At 49.1% G+C, this 17,139-nt stretch overlaps 1 protein-coding gene across 1 annotated transcript in view; it reads left to right on the top strand.

Moving 5' to 3' along the window:
- The window catches only part of OTOP1 (otopetrin 1), a 34,253-nt gene extending 22,225 nt beyond the window's left edge, over positions 1–12,028 (top strand). The window contains exons 4-6 of the mRNA XM_045997393.1: positions 547–677; positions 4,076–5,004; positions 11,858–12,028. Coding sequence (XP_045853349.1) covers positions 547–677; positions 4,076–5,004; positions 11,858–12,028 — 1,231 coding nt within the window. The remainder of the gene's footprint in view (positions 1–546; positions 678–4,075; positions 5,005–11,857) is intronic.
- Positions 12,029–17,139: the final 5,111 nt, after the last annotated feature.

Raw genomic sequence — 17,139 nt, 5'->3', positions numbered from 1 at the left:
AGACCAGAGAGCAAGTCTCTGACTTGCTTCAGTTTCCCTAAAGGTAATTGGCTAGACAGAGGGAGTGGATGATGATCACTGGGTTGGCCAGCCAACAGTAAGGGCATGCCCAACTCTCTAGATTTCCAGTGTAGCCCTTCCTCTTTCCCTCATGGTTCTCTCCTCTTTCCTTCTGGAAGAAAGGGTTTGGTGCATGCTTTCAGTAATTAATCCTTGGACCCCTGCTTCCAAGACTCAGTTTCTTTTTGTCCCATTGACAGCGAGTTGAGAAGTGGCAGGTTCAAGATTATGACAGAATGCCAGGACTGTGGCTTTGGAAGCTCCCATGGAACTGCCTCTCCCCAGACAGGGACCCAGAGTCTGAGCTTCCTGGTGAAACCAGAATCATGGCTAAGAAGGAAACATGCATGTGCATGCGTGTGGGCGTGTATGTGTGTGTGTGTGTGTGTGTGTGTGTGAGTGTGCACACGTGCCATGTCTCCATCTCCCCTATGGGGCTTGGAGCCTTCCAGGGCTGTTCAGTAACCAAGTCCTTGTGTTCTTCAGGTTTGGGGTGATCCACTCGGTGTTCACCAATCTGCTTCTGTGGACCAATGGTGTCCTGAATGAATCAAAGCACCAACTTAATGAGCACAAGGAACGGCTCATCACTCTGGGCTTTGGGAACATCACCATAGGTGAGTGCTAAGAGTTGCCCCACCCCACACTGGGACGTCTTGGAACCCCGCAGAGACAGAATGCTCAGAGATGGAGGGGAACCAGGTCCACCCAACTCAACGCTGGCCAGACAATCATCTGTTGTTGAAAATCTTTCAAAACCTCCCGAGTCCCTCATCCTGGTTCCATAAGTAGGACATGCTGAGCGTAATTAATGGTTTCTTCGGTGACTCAGGGACTTGTCAGACCCAAGGGTGATCATTTAGGATACCATTTCTCACGGTACAGTTTGGAATGGAAGTGAATGTCTTTGTTTACAACTATGGAAAATTGGCAGTCATTGTGTTTTTAATTAAGCTTCTATTACCAGTTAATTTGACTAAAAGTATAGCTTTTTGAAAATACCCAGAAAAGTCCAAGGGTTGCTGTTAATTGGTTTTAGTTTGTTTGAAGTTGTTATTGAACTCTACTGGGCTTGTACTTTTGACCCATCTTTATTCCCTCTTGCTCCTCTTTGAGAGTCTGTGGTGCCAATCAAATTCCTTCCAAAGTTCTTTAGCATTTATGACCTGTCGCTTCTCTCTTAGAGCAGTGGGATGGAGCTGACAGGAATGTGGGCAGAGGAAATGTACAGGAACCACATATCCCAGATTTGGGTCTTGTTCTCATTGCATACTGGCTGTGTGACTTTTGGAAGCCATTCAACCTCTCTAGGCCTCGCTTTTCTCATTCATGAAGTGAAGGAACCCACAATAGACACTTTCAGGGAGTCCTTTCAGCTTTGATGTGTTATACATCGACACTCCCTGTATGACCCCAGGGCCGTCACCAAAGGCAACTTTACTTATTTTTTAAATTTATTTATGTATTTGAGAGAGAGAGAGAAAGAGAGAGAGAGAGAAGGGAAGAGGAAGGGGGAGAGAGAGGATTTCAAGCAGACTCACTACCCAGCATGGAGCCAGATGCTAGGCTTGAACTCATGACCTTGAGATCATGACCTGAGCTGAAACCAAGAGTTGGATGCCTAACTGACTGAGTCATGCATGTTTCTTTTTTTTTTTTTTAAGATTTTATTTATTTATTTGACAGAGAGAGAGATCACAAGTAGGCAGAGAGGCAGGCAGAGAGAGAGGAGGAAGCAGGCTCCCTGCTGAGCAGAGAGCCCGATGCGGGGCTCGATCCCAGGACCCTGAGATCATGACCTGAGCCGAAGGCAGCGGCTTAATCCACTGAGCCACTCAGGTGCCCCTCATGCATGTTTCTTGAGGGCAACCTTAAAACTGTTTCCTCAACAGTTGGGTGGGGATGGTGAAATCAGGAGCACACACTGTTCCTTTACCCCCAAGCCCTGCTCCACGCTGGCTGCCAACTCTTTTCCTTGTCGGTGCCCGTAACAGTAATAGCAGTGAGAACAATGACAAACACAAACTTTTATTAAGTGTCTGCTGAGTGTCTGGCATGCTGCTCTAGTACTTCTATGTGGCACACTTAATTTTGGACCCCAAACACCGCGGAGTAGTCAGTGTTGACCTTATCATATGGATGAAGCCATCAAGCCACATGAAAGTTAAGTAACTAGCCCAGGTTCACAGAACCAGGATTTGATCTGGTTCCAGGAACCCCTGTGGAAATGCAGACATGGATACATTTACAAAGGAAGGACTCCATCAGCTCTAACATTCTGTTCATCTGAGCCTTTCTCCTCGATTTCTTCCCCTGACTTTTGTGGAGTAGTGTACTGGGTTCACATGGTGGGAAACTCCTTATGAATTCAAAATTGTGGTGTTTTGCAAAGGTGAGGTGATTTCTCCTACCACAGAGCTTTCCATCTGATTTTATGTTTGGCATATGCAAATTATAAGCTAAAACAATGACAAAGTGCAAAGGAAAAAAATCTACAATAGCACCTGCCCAGAAATGTAGTTCCATGCTGTTAATATTGGTTTATTTTTTGTAGTGTCGTATTTATTTATTATTTATAGTTAAGATCATGCTATAGATATTCAATCTTTTTTTTTTGACTGAAGCCTATAATAAGAACTAGAACTTATTATTAATAGAACATTGCAACCCAAATGCACACAGACCTGTGTGTGCATGGATTTGTCATGAAATAGTAACCTTACCATATCAGAGATGCTCACATTTCTATTGTTACCGATGTCATTCCATCCCATTCTGTTCTATTCTGTGACAAATCCATTCTGTTGAAAAAATATATTGGCAGATACCCACTAAATTGATTTCACAACTGAGTACTGAGCTGTGATAGGGGTTTAGAAGATACTGTATACATAATTGATTCTTACTTGTTTCCATTGTCATGTAACATGCTTATTTTCCTGTATCATTATAACGCAATTTAATTATAATTTTTTAAAAGATTTTATTTGTTTATTTGGCAGACAGATATCACAAGTAGGCAGAGAGGCAGGCAGAGAGAGAGAGAGGAAGAAAAGCAGGCTCCTAGCCGAGCAGAGAGCCTGATGTTCGGCTCGATCCCAGGACCCTGAGATCATGATCTGAGCCGAAGGCAGAGGCTTTAACCCACGGAGCCACCCAGGCGCCCCTAATTATAATTTTTAATGGCCACCTACTATTCCATTGTATGGATGTACCAAAATTCACTTAACAGTTTCTAAATTGTCGGACACTGATGTGTTTCTCTCTTTCTCTCTCTCATGTGCATGCACACACGCAAACACACATGCACACACACAATTTTACCTAATGCTTTAATTACATTTTTGACTTGTCCCTTAAAACAGATTAGAATTCTAGGTCAGAGACAATAGCTGTATCATCTTTAAGGCTTTTGTTATATATCTTATTATTTATTTATTTGTTAGGGAATAGTTCTTTTTTTAAAATTTAAATTCAATTAGCCAATCTATAGTAGTACATCATTAGTTTTAGATATAGTATTGGATGATTTGTCAGTTGCGTAGAACACCCAGTGCTCATCAGACCATTCCCCATACCTCCCCCCCCGCCGGAGATAACCATTGTTAACCTTTTAGCTTATATCTTTCCAGATTTTCTATGTCTGTCTGTCTATCTATCTATCTATCTATCTATCGTCTATATACCTATAGTTTGTAAAAATGGAATTATACTCTATCCTTTTTAGCAAGGTTCTTTTGCTCAGCAACATCTTGCAAACATCTGTATATGTTAAGTAAGTTTCCACGATACCATTCACAGGGGCTGGTGTATGGATAAACTATGATTCATGCAGGCAGTACTCATGGCTGTCAATTTAGCCATAATATTAAATGTGACAATAAGCCACCAAACAAAGCTTGAATTCAATGGGAAAACCTACGTGTGAATCCTCAGTGGAAATATTTCTTTGTGTTTTTCCACTTGCCCATTGAGCATGCTAACCACCCCCCAATGCGTGTCCTCTGACCCCCAGTCTTGGATGACCACACGCCTCCGTGTAACTGCTCACCCCCGACGTTCTGCTCTGCCATCTCCCAGGGGATCTACTACCTCTACCCCTTCAACATAGAGTATCAGATCCTGGCTTCCACGATGCTCTACGTCCTGTGGAAGAATGTCGGACGCAAAGTGGACAGTCAGCAGCATCAGAACATGCAGTTCAAGTTTCCCGGGGTCATGGCAGGCTCGGTCCTGGGCCTGACCGTGCTGGCCGCCACGATTGGGGTCGTGGTGGTGTATCTGGTTCAGATCGGGCACTCCAAAACCAAGAGCGAGTTGGCACTCATCATGTTCTACCTGTACGCCATCGCCTTGCTGATGCTCATGGGGGCCGCGGGGCTGCTTGGAATTCGGATCTATAGGATTGATGAGAAGTCGCTAGATGAGTCCCGAAACCCCGCCCGCAAACTGGATGCGGACCTCTTGGTGGGCACTGCCTCCGGCTCCTGGCTCATCTCCTGGGGCTCCATCTTGGCCATCCTCTGTGCTGAAGCCCGCCCCCCGTACACCTGGTTCAACCTGCCCTACTCCATCCTGGTGATCGCCGAGAAATACATCCAGAACCTCTTCATCATTGAGTCCATTCACCGGGAGCCAGAGAAGCTATCTGAGGACATCAGGACCCTGCGCGTCGTCACAGTCTGCAACGGCGATACCATATCCCTTGCCTCGCCCCGCCTCAAGAGCGGAGCCCTGGCCATGGACATGGCTTCCCTGAGCAGGGAGATGCCTCACACAGCCAACGGAAATACGCATCCAAGAGAAGGCTGTGGCAGAGAGGCAGAGGAGAGGAACCAGGAAGGGACCCTGGGCCCAGCTGGCCAGCCCCGTTTCCTGCAAGGCGATGCCAAGAGAAGAGTGTTGAGGAATGTTGTAGCCTTTTTGTTCCTCTGCAATATCTCGGTAATCTGCATTGAGTTCTTTATCTTAAAAATAATCAAACTTTTTCCCTTGCTTTTCTCGAATGGAGGCATCTTATTAGCAAAATGATTCAAGGGTCAGGTTAAAGAATGACGCTGGAATGAAAGCCACTTCCTTGCCTACAGCTGGATGCTGGCGGCTAGGATTGGGGCTAAAGACAGCAGCTGGGACGACTCAAGGTCTGTCGGTTACACCCTCCCGGGTGTGATCTGAAACAGAACCCCCCATGCGGAGGGCAAGGAGAGGTGGCAGAGAGAGCAGGCCACTCCAGCCTTGTAGGTGATGGTTTTCATAAGCCAAGGGAACTTTTATACAAGACCTGTCTGGGGGCAGTAGCAAGATGAGTGGGATCTCTGCCCCTGCCTGCCCAATTGTAAAAGCTTGTAGATATACAGACAGAGAAGCCTCAGCCAGGCTCGGTCCCATATACTGTGCAGGTGTTCTCAACACCACATCCTTATTTCAGGGCTGTGTCCTTGGAGCAGCTTCTGGGAGCAAAAAAGGCCAGCAGAGCCCACATTCCAAGGACAAGGGAGGGGGTGAGGAGCCTCTGAGTACCCTGGTCCAGCTCAGGGGCCAACTACCAACCGTGTCTTTTGGATGACCTTTCCCAACAGCCTCTTCTTCAGAGGGGTCACAGTCTAGGGAGGAGGGACACAAGGGAAAAATGTACAGTGAGCAGGACAATCATTGGGACAGGTGTGTGCAAGGTGTCATGGGAACGTGGATCCAGGGAGGGGCTTCAGTGAGTCAGGAAGAATTGAGGGGAGGCACAGGCTTAGTTAGGAGTGCTTTTAGCTATAAAGAATAGAAAGCTGGGCCAGTGGTATCTTCAGGCTTAAATGTAAGAATTCTGAAGGTTGGCTACTTGGGGTTGGCCTGGCAGCTGAACTCTATTATCGAGGATCTAGGTACATTCATTTCTCCACTTCACCGTGCTTAGTGTGGTGCTTGTTGCCGCATGGCCACAAGGTGACTACAACAGCACCAACCATCACGTCTGGGCTTAAGACATGAAGAAGGAGAGAAGTACTAGCACCAGACAGTGGCTTTCACATGGCCACTTCTTGCTGCAAGAGAGGCTAGGGACGTGGAAGTTTTGCCTTCCAGCCTCTGGTGGAAAGTAGCGCTGTAGACGTTGTGCAGCATCTCAGTTTTGGCTGCCTCGGTGTCCAGGTAAGGCTGGAAGTTTGCCAGGCAGTCAAGGCAAGTGAAAGCATTTGGAGCAGAGGGCACATGATGTTCAAAGGCACAGAGGCAGAAGACATAACGGCCTATTTTGGGAGCAGCACGTAGTTTAGCATGAATCCCGTGCACATCAAGGAGAGCGGTGGGTTGGGAAACAGGAAGGCGCGTCCCGTTAGTGGGTCTGGCTCGAGTGAACTTCATAAGCCTGACTGAGTCTGGTCTTTATGCTGGAGGCAATGGAGGCCCCTTCTGGTTTGTGTTGTGGAATGATCTCCTTAGCAGCAGGTGCGAGAATGCTGGGGAGAGGGAAGCCTGAGGGCCGGGACATCTGAACAAAAAAGCAGCCCCGTATCTTCCCAGATGGGAAATGACGGGCCCTTGACCCAGAGTAGTGGGCGTGAGGATCTAATCTGAGTCTTGTTTTGTTTGTCCCGGACCTTGGTCCTCCTCCGGTCGGTGGACAGTTATGAGGACCTCTGAAGGAAGAAGGGGGTCCCAGGAAAGTTTGGCTCCAGGTGGGTCCTCCTCTTTCATTGACTTGGCACTTATGGATCACCTGCTGTCTGTCAGGCACTATGCGGGCACAGCAGTGGACGAAGGAGTTAAACAGGAAGACGAGAGAGATATTAGCGACTACAGCGGGGCTGTGTTTTACGGAAGGCTTGTCTGCCCGGGAGGGGTGTATCAGCTCATCTGACAGAATTGGAGTTGGTTCCAGAATTTCTCTAACGTGTATTGTTTTTGCTCCACACCCAGAGGGATGAATAGATCTGTCTTCAGCAAGTTCAGGAAAGCCACTTTCCCTGTGAATTCTCTGCTTGACCACTGGTGAGGAAGGTGGCTTGCATTTTTGGACAAGCTTGAACAAGAAGAGCAGTGCAATAGCGGAATCAAGTGCTAACAGATGGTCTGTTGGGACCCAGAGGCCAGACTCGGGGCTCTGTCCCAGGAGGGGGACACACGCTGTCTCTCCACGTCTGAGCTCAGCCCCCGATGTCCCCAGGCCTTGCCTCTGTTCACTGGGGAGTGAGCCAGAGGACGGAACTCACTGCAGAGTGATGGCGAGGGCGCCCTCAGCCGACTCCACAGGCAGTACTTGCGGACCTGTGGTGGGTCCCACGGGAGGGCATCTCTGCTCCAGGACCCGGTGGCTGGGGTCTAGGAGGGGACAGCAGCTGGTCGTGGAGTGGACAAAGAAGGGTGGTGACGTTGACAATGGAATTTAGGGTGTTGTGGGAACACAGGGGTCTGGGGCCACGGTGGCAGGTTGGGGGGCGGGGAGGTCAGGCAGAACGACAGGCATGGGAGATGCCGTGCCAGGCAGGACTTGCTGGAAGCGGTGCAGGAGCAGGAAGGGAAACCCGCGCGGCGAGCGAGGGCAGGCAAGGGAAAGGACCCATGAAAGGTGCCGGGGCAGACCACGCAGGGCCTCCTGAGCCATGGCCACAGGCACGACGGAATCCCAAATGCAGCAGAAAACCACCAAAGGGTTTCAAGGTCAGGACAGGATCTGATTCCTGCTTCTTTTCTTTTTAATTCAGCTTCATTTTTAATTGTAGTAAACAGCACGTAACATAAATTTTCCCATTTAACCATTTTTATTTATTTATTCTAAAGATTTTATTTATTTATCTGATAGAGCACGAGCAGGGGGAGCAGCAGGCAGACGGAGCAGGGAGCAGAGCAGGGAGTCCGATGCCAGACTTGATCCCAGGACCCTGAGATCATGACCTGAGCAGAAGGCAGATGCTTAACCGACTGAACCACCCAGATGTCCCCCATTTTAACCCTTTAAAGCCTACAGTCCAGTAGTGGGAAGTCCACTCATACTATTGTGCCCTCCCCCACCACTGTCTGAAACCTTTCTGCCCTGCAAACTGTAGTTTGGCAGGCACGAAAAAGCCCCTATGCCCACCACCCCGGGTCCTGCCAACAGCACCCGACCTCCTGTCTCTGTGACTTCGACCACCCCACGGAGCTCACGTAAGTGGGATCACAAGGCATTTGTCTCTTCGCAGCCGGCTTATCTCACTCAGTATAACGTCCCGGGGTCATCCACGTGGTAGCGTGTGAAGGAGGGGAGACGTCAACAATGACGCCTGGTTCTGACTTGAGCTCTTGGAGACATGGCGATGCTGTTTATGGAGACTGGGGACTCTGAAGGGGAGGCAGGCTCGGGGAGGGGCTCGGCCTGGAAGGAAGACCCCGAGTTTAGTACTGGACACCTGCTTTTGTGCGGTGCCTCGGAGACCCCCAGGTGAATGTAGCCAACAGGCAGATGTTTCGTTTCCTACTGCTGCGTAACAAAGGACCCCAAATGTAGGACGAAAATGACAGCTGTTGGGCTGCCCGGGTGGCTCCATCGGTTAGGCATCTGACTCTTGATTTTGGCTCAGGTTATGATCTCAGGGTTATGGGATTGAGCCTTGGAATGCTCTGTCTCCCTCTTTAAAAAAAAACAAAACAAGGATAACAACAACAACAACAACAGCCATGGGATTAGGTCTTACGACCTTGTGGGTTAGAGATGTTGGTGGGGTTTGGCTGGGAAATCCTCCTGTTCTTCTCAGCTTCAGTCAGGGTTGGTGGGCGGACTGGGCTGGAGGGTCCAAGATCTGGTGGCTGGGGTGGGGGAGGCTAGGAGGGCTCAGCTATGGTGCATCCACATGGGTTCTCCAGTACGGAGAGTGCGGGTCTCAGGGCTTCTTACGTGGCAGCTCAGGGCCCCAGAGCTGACCTGCTGGGAGACCAGAAGTGCCAGTCCATTAAGGCCTGCATGTGGACGTTGTGTGGTGTCATTTCTGCTGTATTGTATGGGCCAAGCGGTGACCACATCTCCCAGATTCAAGGGAAGGGGACACAGACCCACCTCCTGATGGGACGAGGAGCAAGAGCTCCAGCCAACTTAACAGCAATATAAAGACCTGGATTTCAGGAAAGAGGACCCACCATCTGTCCTTCCCTTCTTTTCTCTCTGTCTTCCCTCCGTCCTTCCCTCCTGAGTATCTATCCACTGGGTGTCTCCCAAGGGACAGCATGGCTGTGAGCGATGGAGGCAATGTGACCGAGGTTCCGCCTTCCTCCTGGTCTTGGGGGGCAGTGCTGGCAATAAGCATCGAGCAAAACACCATTACAGTGATGCGTGCTCCGCAGAGAACCGGAAGAGAGGGTGTAGGGTCGCAGCTGATGGCTGTTTCAGATCAAAATGCCCAGGCTGGGGTGAGGAGCTTTCTCTCCCACCACACGATGGACCATGGGACTGGGACCCCAGGGATGCGGGGCATCCGGGCAGCAGGATTAGAGGTTGGTGATGGATCAGCCAGCTGAGAGAGGGCTTTACAATCCCATGTTGGGGGTAGACTTCATTTTAACTACGCCATTTTAACTAAGACCTGTGGGGCCTTAATCAGGAATGAGTCTGGCAGCTGAGTGGTGAATGGACCCATCGGGGGGCTCAGTATAAGCCGCAGAACAGGCAGGAGGCTGCTGGAATGGTCTAGGCGAGAGCGGAGAGCAGGGAACCTGGGCAAGTGTATGGGGGCGGAAATGGCTACACGGCTGCCTGAGTGTCTTGGGGGCACGGTCCTCCAGGCTCGCTGGGTGGCGGAGGAGGGTTTTGAGGGTGAGCAAGAAAACAAGGATGACACCTGGAGTTTTGACAGCAACAGGGAGGAAGATGTTGCTGATGGTGGCGGGGGTGGGTAGTTTGAGATGCAGGTGAGACACCACGCAGCCTGTGGGGCCTCGAGGGAGGAGCAAGTGGGTGATTCCAGCTGTGGAGTCATCGGCCGATAGTGGGTACTTACAGCCAAGGCTGGGGGAGCTCATCCAGGGATCACGTGTGTAGAGGAAAGGATTCAGGGGTGAGCCTCTGGCCAACCCTGAGACACTGAGCAGAGGAGGAGCTGGGGACCAGCTGGGGAGGAGCAGCTGGAGTGGTGGGAGGGGCCTGAGAAGCAGAGCCTAGGAACACAGTGGAGCAGAGATACAAAGTGACACCTGTACGGAGAAGCCCGTGTCCGTTAGCTCCTGCTGTGTAAGAAATCACGCCACACTCAGCAACCTGAACACCACCTCCACGTCATGGCGTCTGTGGAGCAGGAGTCCAAGCCCTGCTCAGCCGGTGCTCTCCTAGGGTCCCCTACTAGGAGCACATGGCCCCCTGGGGGCAGCTGCCACTTCAGAATGGACTCTTGGGAGCTCTTTCCCAACCCGTTCCTGGGGGGCTGCTGGCCCTAGGGTGTGAGTTCCTTGAGGGCTGCTGGGCTGGGAGCTCCCTCAGCGCCTGGTCACAAGGCAGCACGCAACAGTGGGGACAGCTCCCTCTCCTGCACGAGGGCGTGAGCAAGAGGGACTCTACAGGCTTTTTGGCACCCAATCTCAGCAGTGACACCTCATGAATTTTGTCATATTCTGATGGGAGAGGCAAATCACTAGGCTGAGCCTGACCCAAGGGGAGGGGGCTTCACAGGAACGTGACTCCCAGGAGGTGGGATGGGAGGGGGAGATCATCCGAGAGGCTGCCTGCCACCGTGCAGGGTTGGAGGAGAAGGACTCAGGGCAGGGAGACCAAGTGGGGAACAATGTGTGTGTTCCATGAGCAGTGGTGACAACAGGTTATGACTTTTGGTTTTGCAAATGTAGTTAGGATTTTATTCTCTTCTGAGCTGTGGGAGATGGGTGTCCGTGTTTGCATCTTACAGGTGAGGACACTGAGGGCTTGGAGGGGTTAAATGAGAGTCTGTAAGAGCCACAAACCCAGATGTGGCTCCAAAGTGTGTGTTCCTCTCCCCTGGTGGGGGGATGTGGGCAGGCCTGGGCTGTCTTTCTAGGTCAAGCCAGAGAGGAGACACGGGAACTCAGTGGCCCAGGCCCATGTGGCTGGGTTCTCTGAGCACCAGTGTTTGTGTGTGAAAGCTGGTGTGATAAACAGGTGACCTCTGCTGTAGGTAAACCCTGGGGGCGGTGGGAACACAGGGCATTCCTGACCAGACTGGTTAGATCAAGGAGGACTTCCTGGAAGGAGTGGTAATCTCAGGACTTGGAATAAGGTAGGATTCAGTCAAAAAAGGCAGACAGGGAACCCATGACAAAGGAAGAAGCTGAAGACTTGAGGGAGAAAGGCATGACTGGCCTTCAGAGGTTGGAGTGAAGGGCATAGTGAGGGACATGGAGACATGGACAGGTACCTGGTCATTGGGGGAAATTGGACTCTCTCCTGAAGGCTATTGGGAGCCACTGGAGAGGGACTAGCAGAGGAATGTCAAGGTCAGATGTGTGCTTTACAAAGATCACTCCCACTGTCAAGTCTGTGGTGGATGGAAGGCGTCCACTAGAGTGGGGGAGGATGTGTGTATGTGACCATTTGGAGGCATTGTGGTCGTTCTGGTGGGGGATCTTGAGGACCCGTCCAAGGTGATGGCTGTGGGGATGGAGAGAGTCAGGTGCGTGTGAACAGTGTTCACTCAGGATGGTGCCAAGGAACAGAGAAGGGTCAGGTGGGCTGTGTGCATTTGACGAGCTCTGTGGAGACGTGCAATGTGGTGCAGAGACAGGTGTGGCTCCGTGTCCCCGAGTCCAGGCCAGAGCCTGGGGTCACATGGGGCTTCCGAGATGGCTGCTAACACAGGTTCCTCTTCTCTTCCAGCTCTGGATCCCTCCCGCCTTCGGCTGCCGCCCTGAGTATGACAACGGATTGGAGGAGATTGTCTTTGGCTTTGAACCTTGGATAATTGTGGTCAACCTGGCCATGCCTTTTTCTATTTTCTACCGAATGCATGCAGCTGCCTCTCTCTTTGAGGTCTATTGTAAGATATAGTCTGTGTCCGCATCAAAGCCCGAGGAGTGACTTAACAAGAGAATTCACTGAAGCCACCTGGGAATGGCCAGGTTGGGCAAACATTGCCCGACGAACGCAAGAGGGCTGCCTTTGTTTGTACCAATTGTGTTTCCCGTGAGCCGGAATTGTCTGTCACCCCAGATGAATGTAATCAAGTTAGCTCGGCATCGATGAGGCGGCTGAAATCTGGCCTTGGATAGCTCATTCTAATTGAACCCAAATGATTTTATCTTCTTTTAAATGAGCTCCTTTGTTTTAAAAGAATGGGATCCCAGGTTGGGGAAAGAAAAATGACCCAGTTTTTTTTTTCATAAAAATTGTTTTCTGTTATCGTGTGACTCCCTACAACTTTTTCTGCCCATCTGAGTCATATCATCATCCTTACATTTTATCTTTCCCAGGGCTGATCAATGTAGAGACAAGCACGTTTAGTTCATATTGTACTTTCTGAATATGTTTAAGTTTTTGAACAAAGTTATTTTTATCATCTGGATGGAAATTAGTGCATAGATCAGTATGGAGAAGTATTTCTTGCCTGAAATGTTGGCACATTTTTGTTTGTGATCATTTTGAGGTTTTTTAAAAAATATTTTACTTTTTCTTCTATCACTGTTAATACATATATGCTTATTACAGAAAATGTGGACATTTTAGAAGACTAGAGGGGAAAAAACCACCTTTGGATGCCACTGTTGTATTTTTCACACCTTGCTGTATTTCTCTTATCTGTGTTCCTGCCCAGGATTCTTTTTGTTGTTATCATTGTTATGCTCACCAGTGATGATGTGACAGGTTCCATTCCTTTTTGTCACTTAACAAAAGAGCATAAACCCTTCCTTCACATTGTTCCAAACTCTGTAAATATCATTTTGATCCTGTATTGTAGTCCTCAAGTGGACGGGCCATAGTCAGTTTTCTATTGTTGGTTTTAGAGTGTTTATACTTTTTGGTTTTTATAAGGGACTCTGCAAAAAAATCAACCTCCTTTGTAAAGCATTTCCTATATAATGGTTTCTATAAGACATATACTTAAAATTAGGATGCCTATTCAAAAGGTTATAAATATTTTAAAGCCTCTTAAGGAATAATGACATGGGGAAGGCCTTTGTATGTACTTTGCCATAATCATTTCAAGTTCAGAATAAAAGTAGTTTACTTAACTATCAATACTAATGTGAACATCTTCTCATCTGAGTGTATTTTAGGGGAGACAGCATGGGCAAGGGCACATTAATAAACACCAGATTTTTTACATGACTCAAATACTTGATGTTCATTCCAGAAAAAAAAAAAAAAAGTGGGCAGATGGACTAAAAACAAAGTGAAAAGTTGTCCATCATACCTTCTATTTAGGGTGGTGGTTTTCAACCTGGGACCATCTTGTCCCCCTGGGGACATTTGGCAAAGTCTGGAGATACTTTTTATGGTGACCACTGGGGGGGAGGGGGGCTCCGGGCACCTAGTGGGCAGCTAGCTGAGATGCTGTTCAACTTCCCATGACGCACGGGATGGTACCTGCAGCAGAGAACTAGCTGGCCCCAAAGGCTACTAGTGTCCTGGTTGAGAAACCGTGATCTAGAGGTAAGTGCTGTTCATTTTTGGTACTCAGTACCTCTCAGGACACACACACATGCACATACACACATGTGCGTGCCCATACATGTGAATGAGATTATTTTTATATGTACTGAATTTGCATATAACTAGCTTCTCTTTCTTTTAATACACCAGCGTCTTTTTTAACTATTTTGGTATCCCCATGGCACGGATTCTCACACTTTAGCATGTGTAAGAATCATCTGGGGGAACCTATTAGGTTTCCTGCCTTTCCAGCCAGAAGTTCAGGTTCTGTTGGGCTGGAGGGGGGCTAAGGATGCTTAAGTAAGCATCTCAGGTGATGCCAACTCCCTTCTAGAAGCATCTCCTTGGGAGTCCTGGACCCCAAGTACGGACTCCTGAACAACATTCCTTGACATTGTGTCCTGTTCTGCAATATGACCTTGGCCAACTTCAAAGTACATTCCATGGAGGGATGTAGCATTCCTTAGGCAGACCCCAATGTTGGACATTTAGAGACATTTGATGGTTTCTTTTTTTCTTCCTTTTTTTTTTTCCATTACAAGTGAGGCTGCCTGTGAAGTCTTTTCATGTGTTAATAAACCACCCTGCATGAGATGACTGCATGTGAATGCCCATTTATCCAGAGGACCCCATTTTGGCTGGTGTTAATTTCCTCCTGTGTTGAGCACATTAGTACAGCCCTAGGGCCTCCGCCTGTGGGGTTAGGGCTCTGCCAAAGAGTTAAAGGGAATATCACAGGAAGGCTGGGAACCAATGATCCAGGTGTGAGTGTTTCATTGAGGCCATGGGGTGCCATCAGAGCTGGGAAAAGTCAGCACAGTCTTCCTGGGCTCAGAACTTCTGAGCAGGGACCTTAAAGATGGATCGTCTCTTGGCCCTAAACGAGTAGAGCCCGCAGCCTCAGGGATGGCTATCGCAGCCAGGTGGCTTCGACCCACAGGGAGTCAAGCCTGGCTCAGCCGGCTTAGGCAGCAAGGAAAATCTGTTACCTTAATACGAAGGCAAATCACAGATGAGGAACCAGAGTGTGCAATCAATGAGAGTCACGCCCTCAAGGCTAAAATAAGAGAAATGCCAATTAACACAGCAATGAGAAGCCATTTCCCATTCACCCGAGTGGCAAGTGTTGGCCAAATATGAGGGAAAGGGAAGGCACACACACTGCTGGCAGGAGCGTAAATTGGTAAAAGCCAAATGGGAGATCAGCTGGCAATATTGAGTAGGGCTGAAGGCGCACATTCCTTAAGACCTGGCAATTCTACCCCTCAGAGTGAGTTCCAGGGATATCCTCATGTGTATGTGCAAGCAGACGTGTTCAGAAACGTCCACTCCAGGAGTGCTTGTTGGAAAGAACGAAAACAGCCAAAATGTCCATCAGAACGGATAAACTATGGCCTATTCCCACCAGGGAATATTACACAGCAGTGAGAAATGAATGGGTCGGAACTCCATGCAATGATACAAGTCATCCCTCAAGGCAACGCTGTATCGATAATTAAGTATCATGACGGTGTAATTGACGTGATATGTTAATATAACACTTAAAAACAGGCAACACAATCCAATATTTTTGGAATATATATGCAGTAAAGTTACAATCACATGTGAAGAAAGAGGGCACCCCGAGTTCGGTATAGTGGTCATCTGTGGGCTGGGGAGGAGGGAGGATGCGGGACCGGGGTGGGGACCGACAGCTGAGTGCATGTTGTGTCTGCAGTGTTTGATTGTTCTGGCAAAGTGACCTGTATAGAAGCATTTGTTATATTTTCTTCTGTGCTTTTTAATATGTCTGAGATATTTATAATAGCAACATGTGAAGGAAAGAGAAAAGAAAGTCAACGTAAGGAAGAGCAACTTAAGTTATCAGAGAAGGTGAGTTTCCAACATTCATCTACTGTCGTTGGGAGGAGGGTATCAAAGCCACCTTGTCTGGTCCCCTCAGCAGGTAGATCCCCGAGATGGGGTAGCTCGATGCCATGAGCTGTCAAGATCCTCCAACCCCTTGGATGACTCTGGGCTCATCAGGAAACTCAAGATCAATTTGCCTTCCCATATCGTTCTTCACTGAGGGGATTGATGCCCCAAGCTCTCAGGGTATCAGGAAAATCCATGACTCACCTGTTGCAACCTCGTACAGGTGCATTTGCTAGCTCAATCTCATTCATTCCTGCCCCCCCCCCCCATCAAGCCAGAATTTCGACTCACGTTCTAGGAGTGCCCTGGCTCTTGGTGGGGCTGCGTGGAAGGGGGAAGGGCAAGAATTTCGGAACTGGACACCCAGGCTCACCCAGACCTGGGACGCCAGACATGCCTTAGAAAAGACACCCTGTCCACAAGACATTTTGAAACTCTGGAACTAAATGCCACCAGCACCTGCTGGCCACTTGTGCCTGGAGGTCAGATCAGATTCCTTTGTCTGTCCTCACAAACACCAGTCAGGAGCCTTTTGTGTAACCCCGGCAGCCCACAGCGTATCTCTGGTACCTCTCTGTGAAGCTGCTGCCGGGTTGGGTGAGTGTTACTACTCTCTTTGCATGGAAGGAGCCTTTGGGCATGCTAGGGAACATACATGGCTAGTAAATTGTAGTGATGGACTATTACACTTTAAAAAACCCTTTTCCTATTACATAGTCTTAAAAAGAAAGTCAATTTGGTAAAAAAAAATCCGCCCAACAATTGCTTGAGGATATATGGACAGAATAATCCATCAGCTTGTTAGAATATTTCCCTTTTTACTCAATTATAAATTGCTACGTGTGGCTTAAAAGGGTGAAGGATGGAAGCTACTAGAAAACAGAGGGTTCTCCTCCTCCTGTGAGTTCGGCTGGGGAAGAGCACGACCAGCAGGGGGCACTGGTACTTTTCCTAGGAATCATTGCCTGAGCTTTCAGGGCAACACCAGGGGAGATCTGGTCCACCCCCAGCAGCCTCAAGAGTACCCAATGAGGGGATGGGAGATGGGTGCAAACTGCCCCTCTGTGCCCCCTCCACAGCTCTGGGCTGCTGTAGTGTGTGTCAGGGGCTATCCTCACTCCCAGGTGAGAGGTTGGGAGGATTCTGGGTTTTCCTAGGGATGCTGAGAACTAGTTAAGAGTTTCAGCAAGGGTGCTCCTTCCCTCTGTCCCCACCACCTCCCACATCCTTGTTCCCATCAAGAGGCTTTGCAGAACATGGGGTGTTCCCATGTGAGGAGAGTCCCCCAGAACGTGGTCAGGGAGGAGGCTGCGGCAGTGGGCTGGGAGGACATTTTCACAAGGTCTGATGGAGAAGGGCAACAACATTAGCTCCTCCTCAGAGCAGACCTTAGGGCACCATGCGGAGGGGATGGGGGAGGGATGAAGGCAGTGTTTTAATGCTCAAAAGGAGTGAGAATTGTGGTATGCTGTTTCAGCCACATTAAAAACCACAATGATAAGGGCGCCTGGGTGTCTCAATGGGTTAAAGCCTCTGCCTTTGGCTCAGGTCATGATCCCAGGGTCCTGGGATCGAGCCCCGCATCGGGCTCTCTG

This window comes from Meles meles, chromosome 2, assembly GCF_922984935.1.
Source record: "Meles meles chromosome 2, mMelMel3.1 paternal haplotype, whole genome shotgun sequence".
NCBI classification, from domain to species: Eukaryota; Metazoa; Chordata; class Mammalia; order Carnivora; family Mustelidae; genus Meles; species Meles meles.
This window is presented reverse-complemented; position numbering and strand designations above follow the sequence as displayed.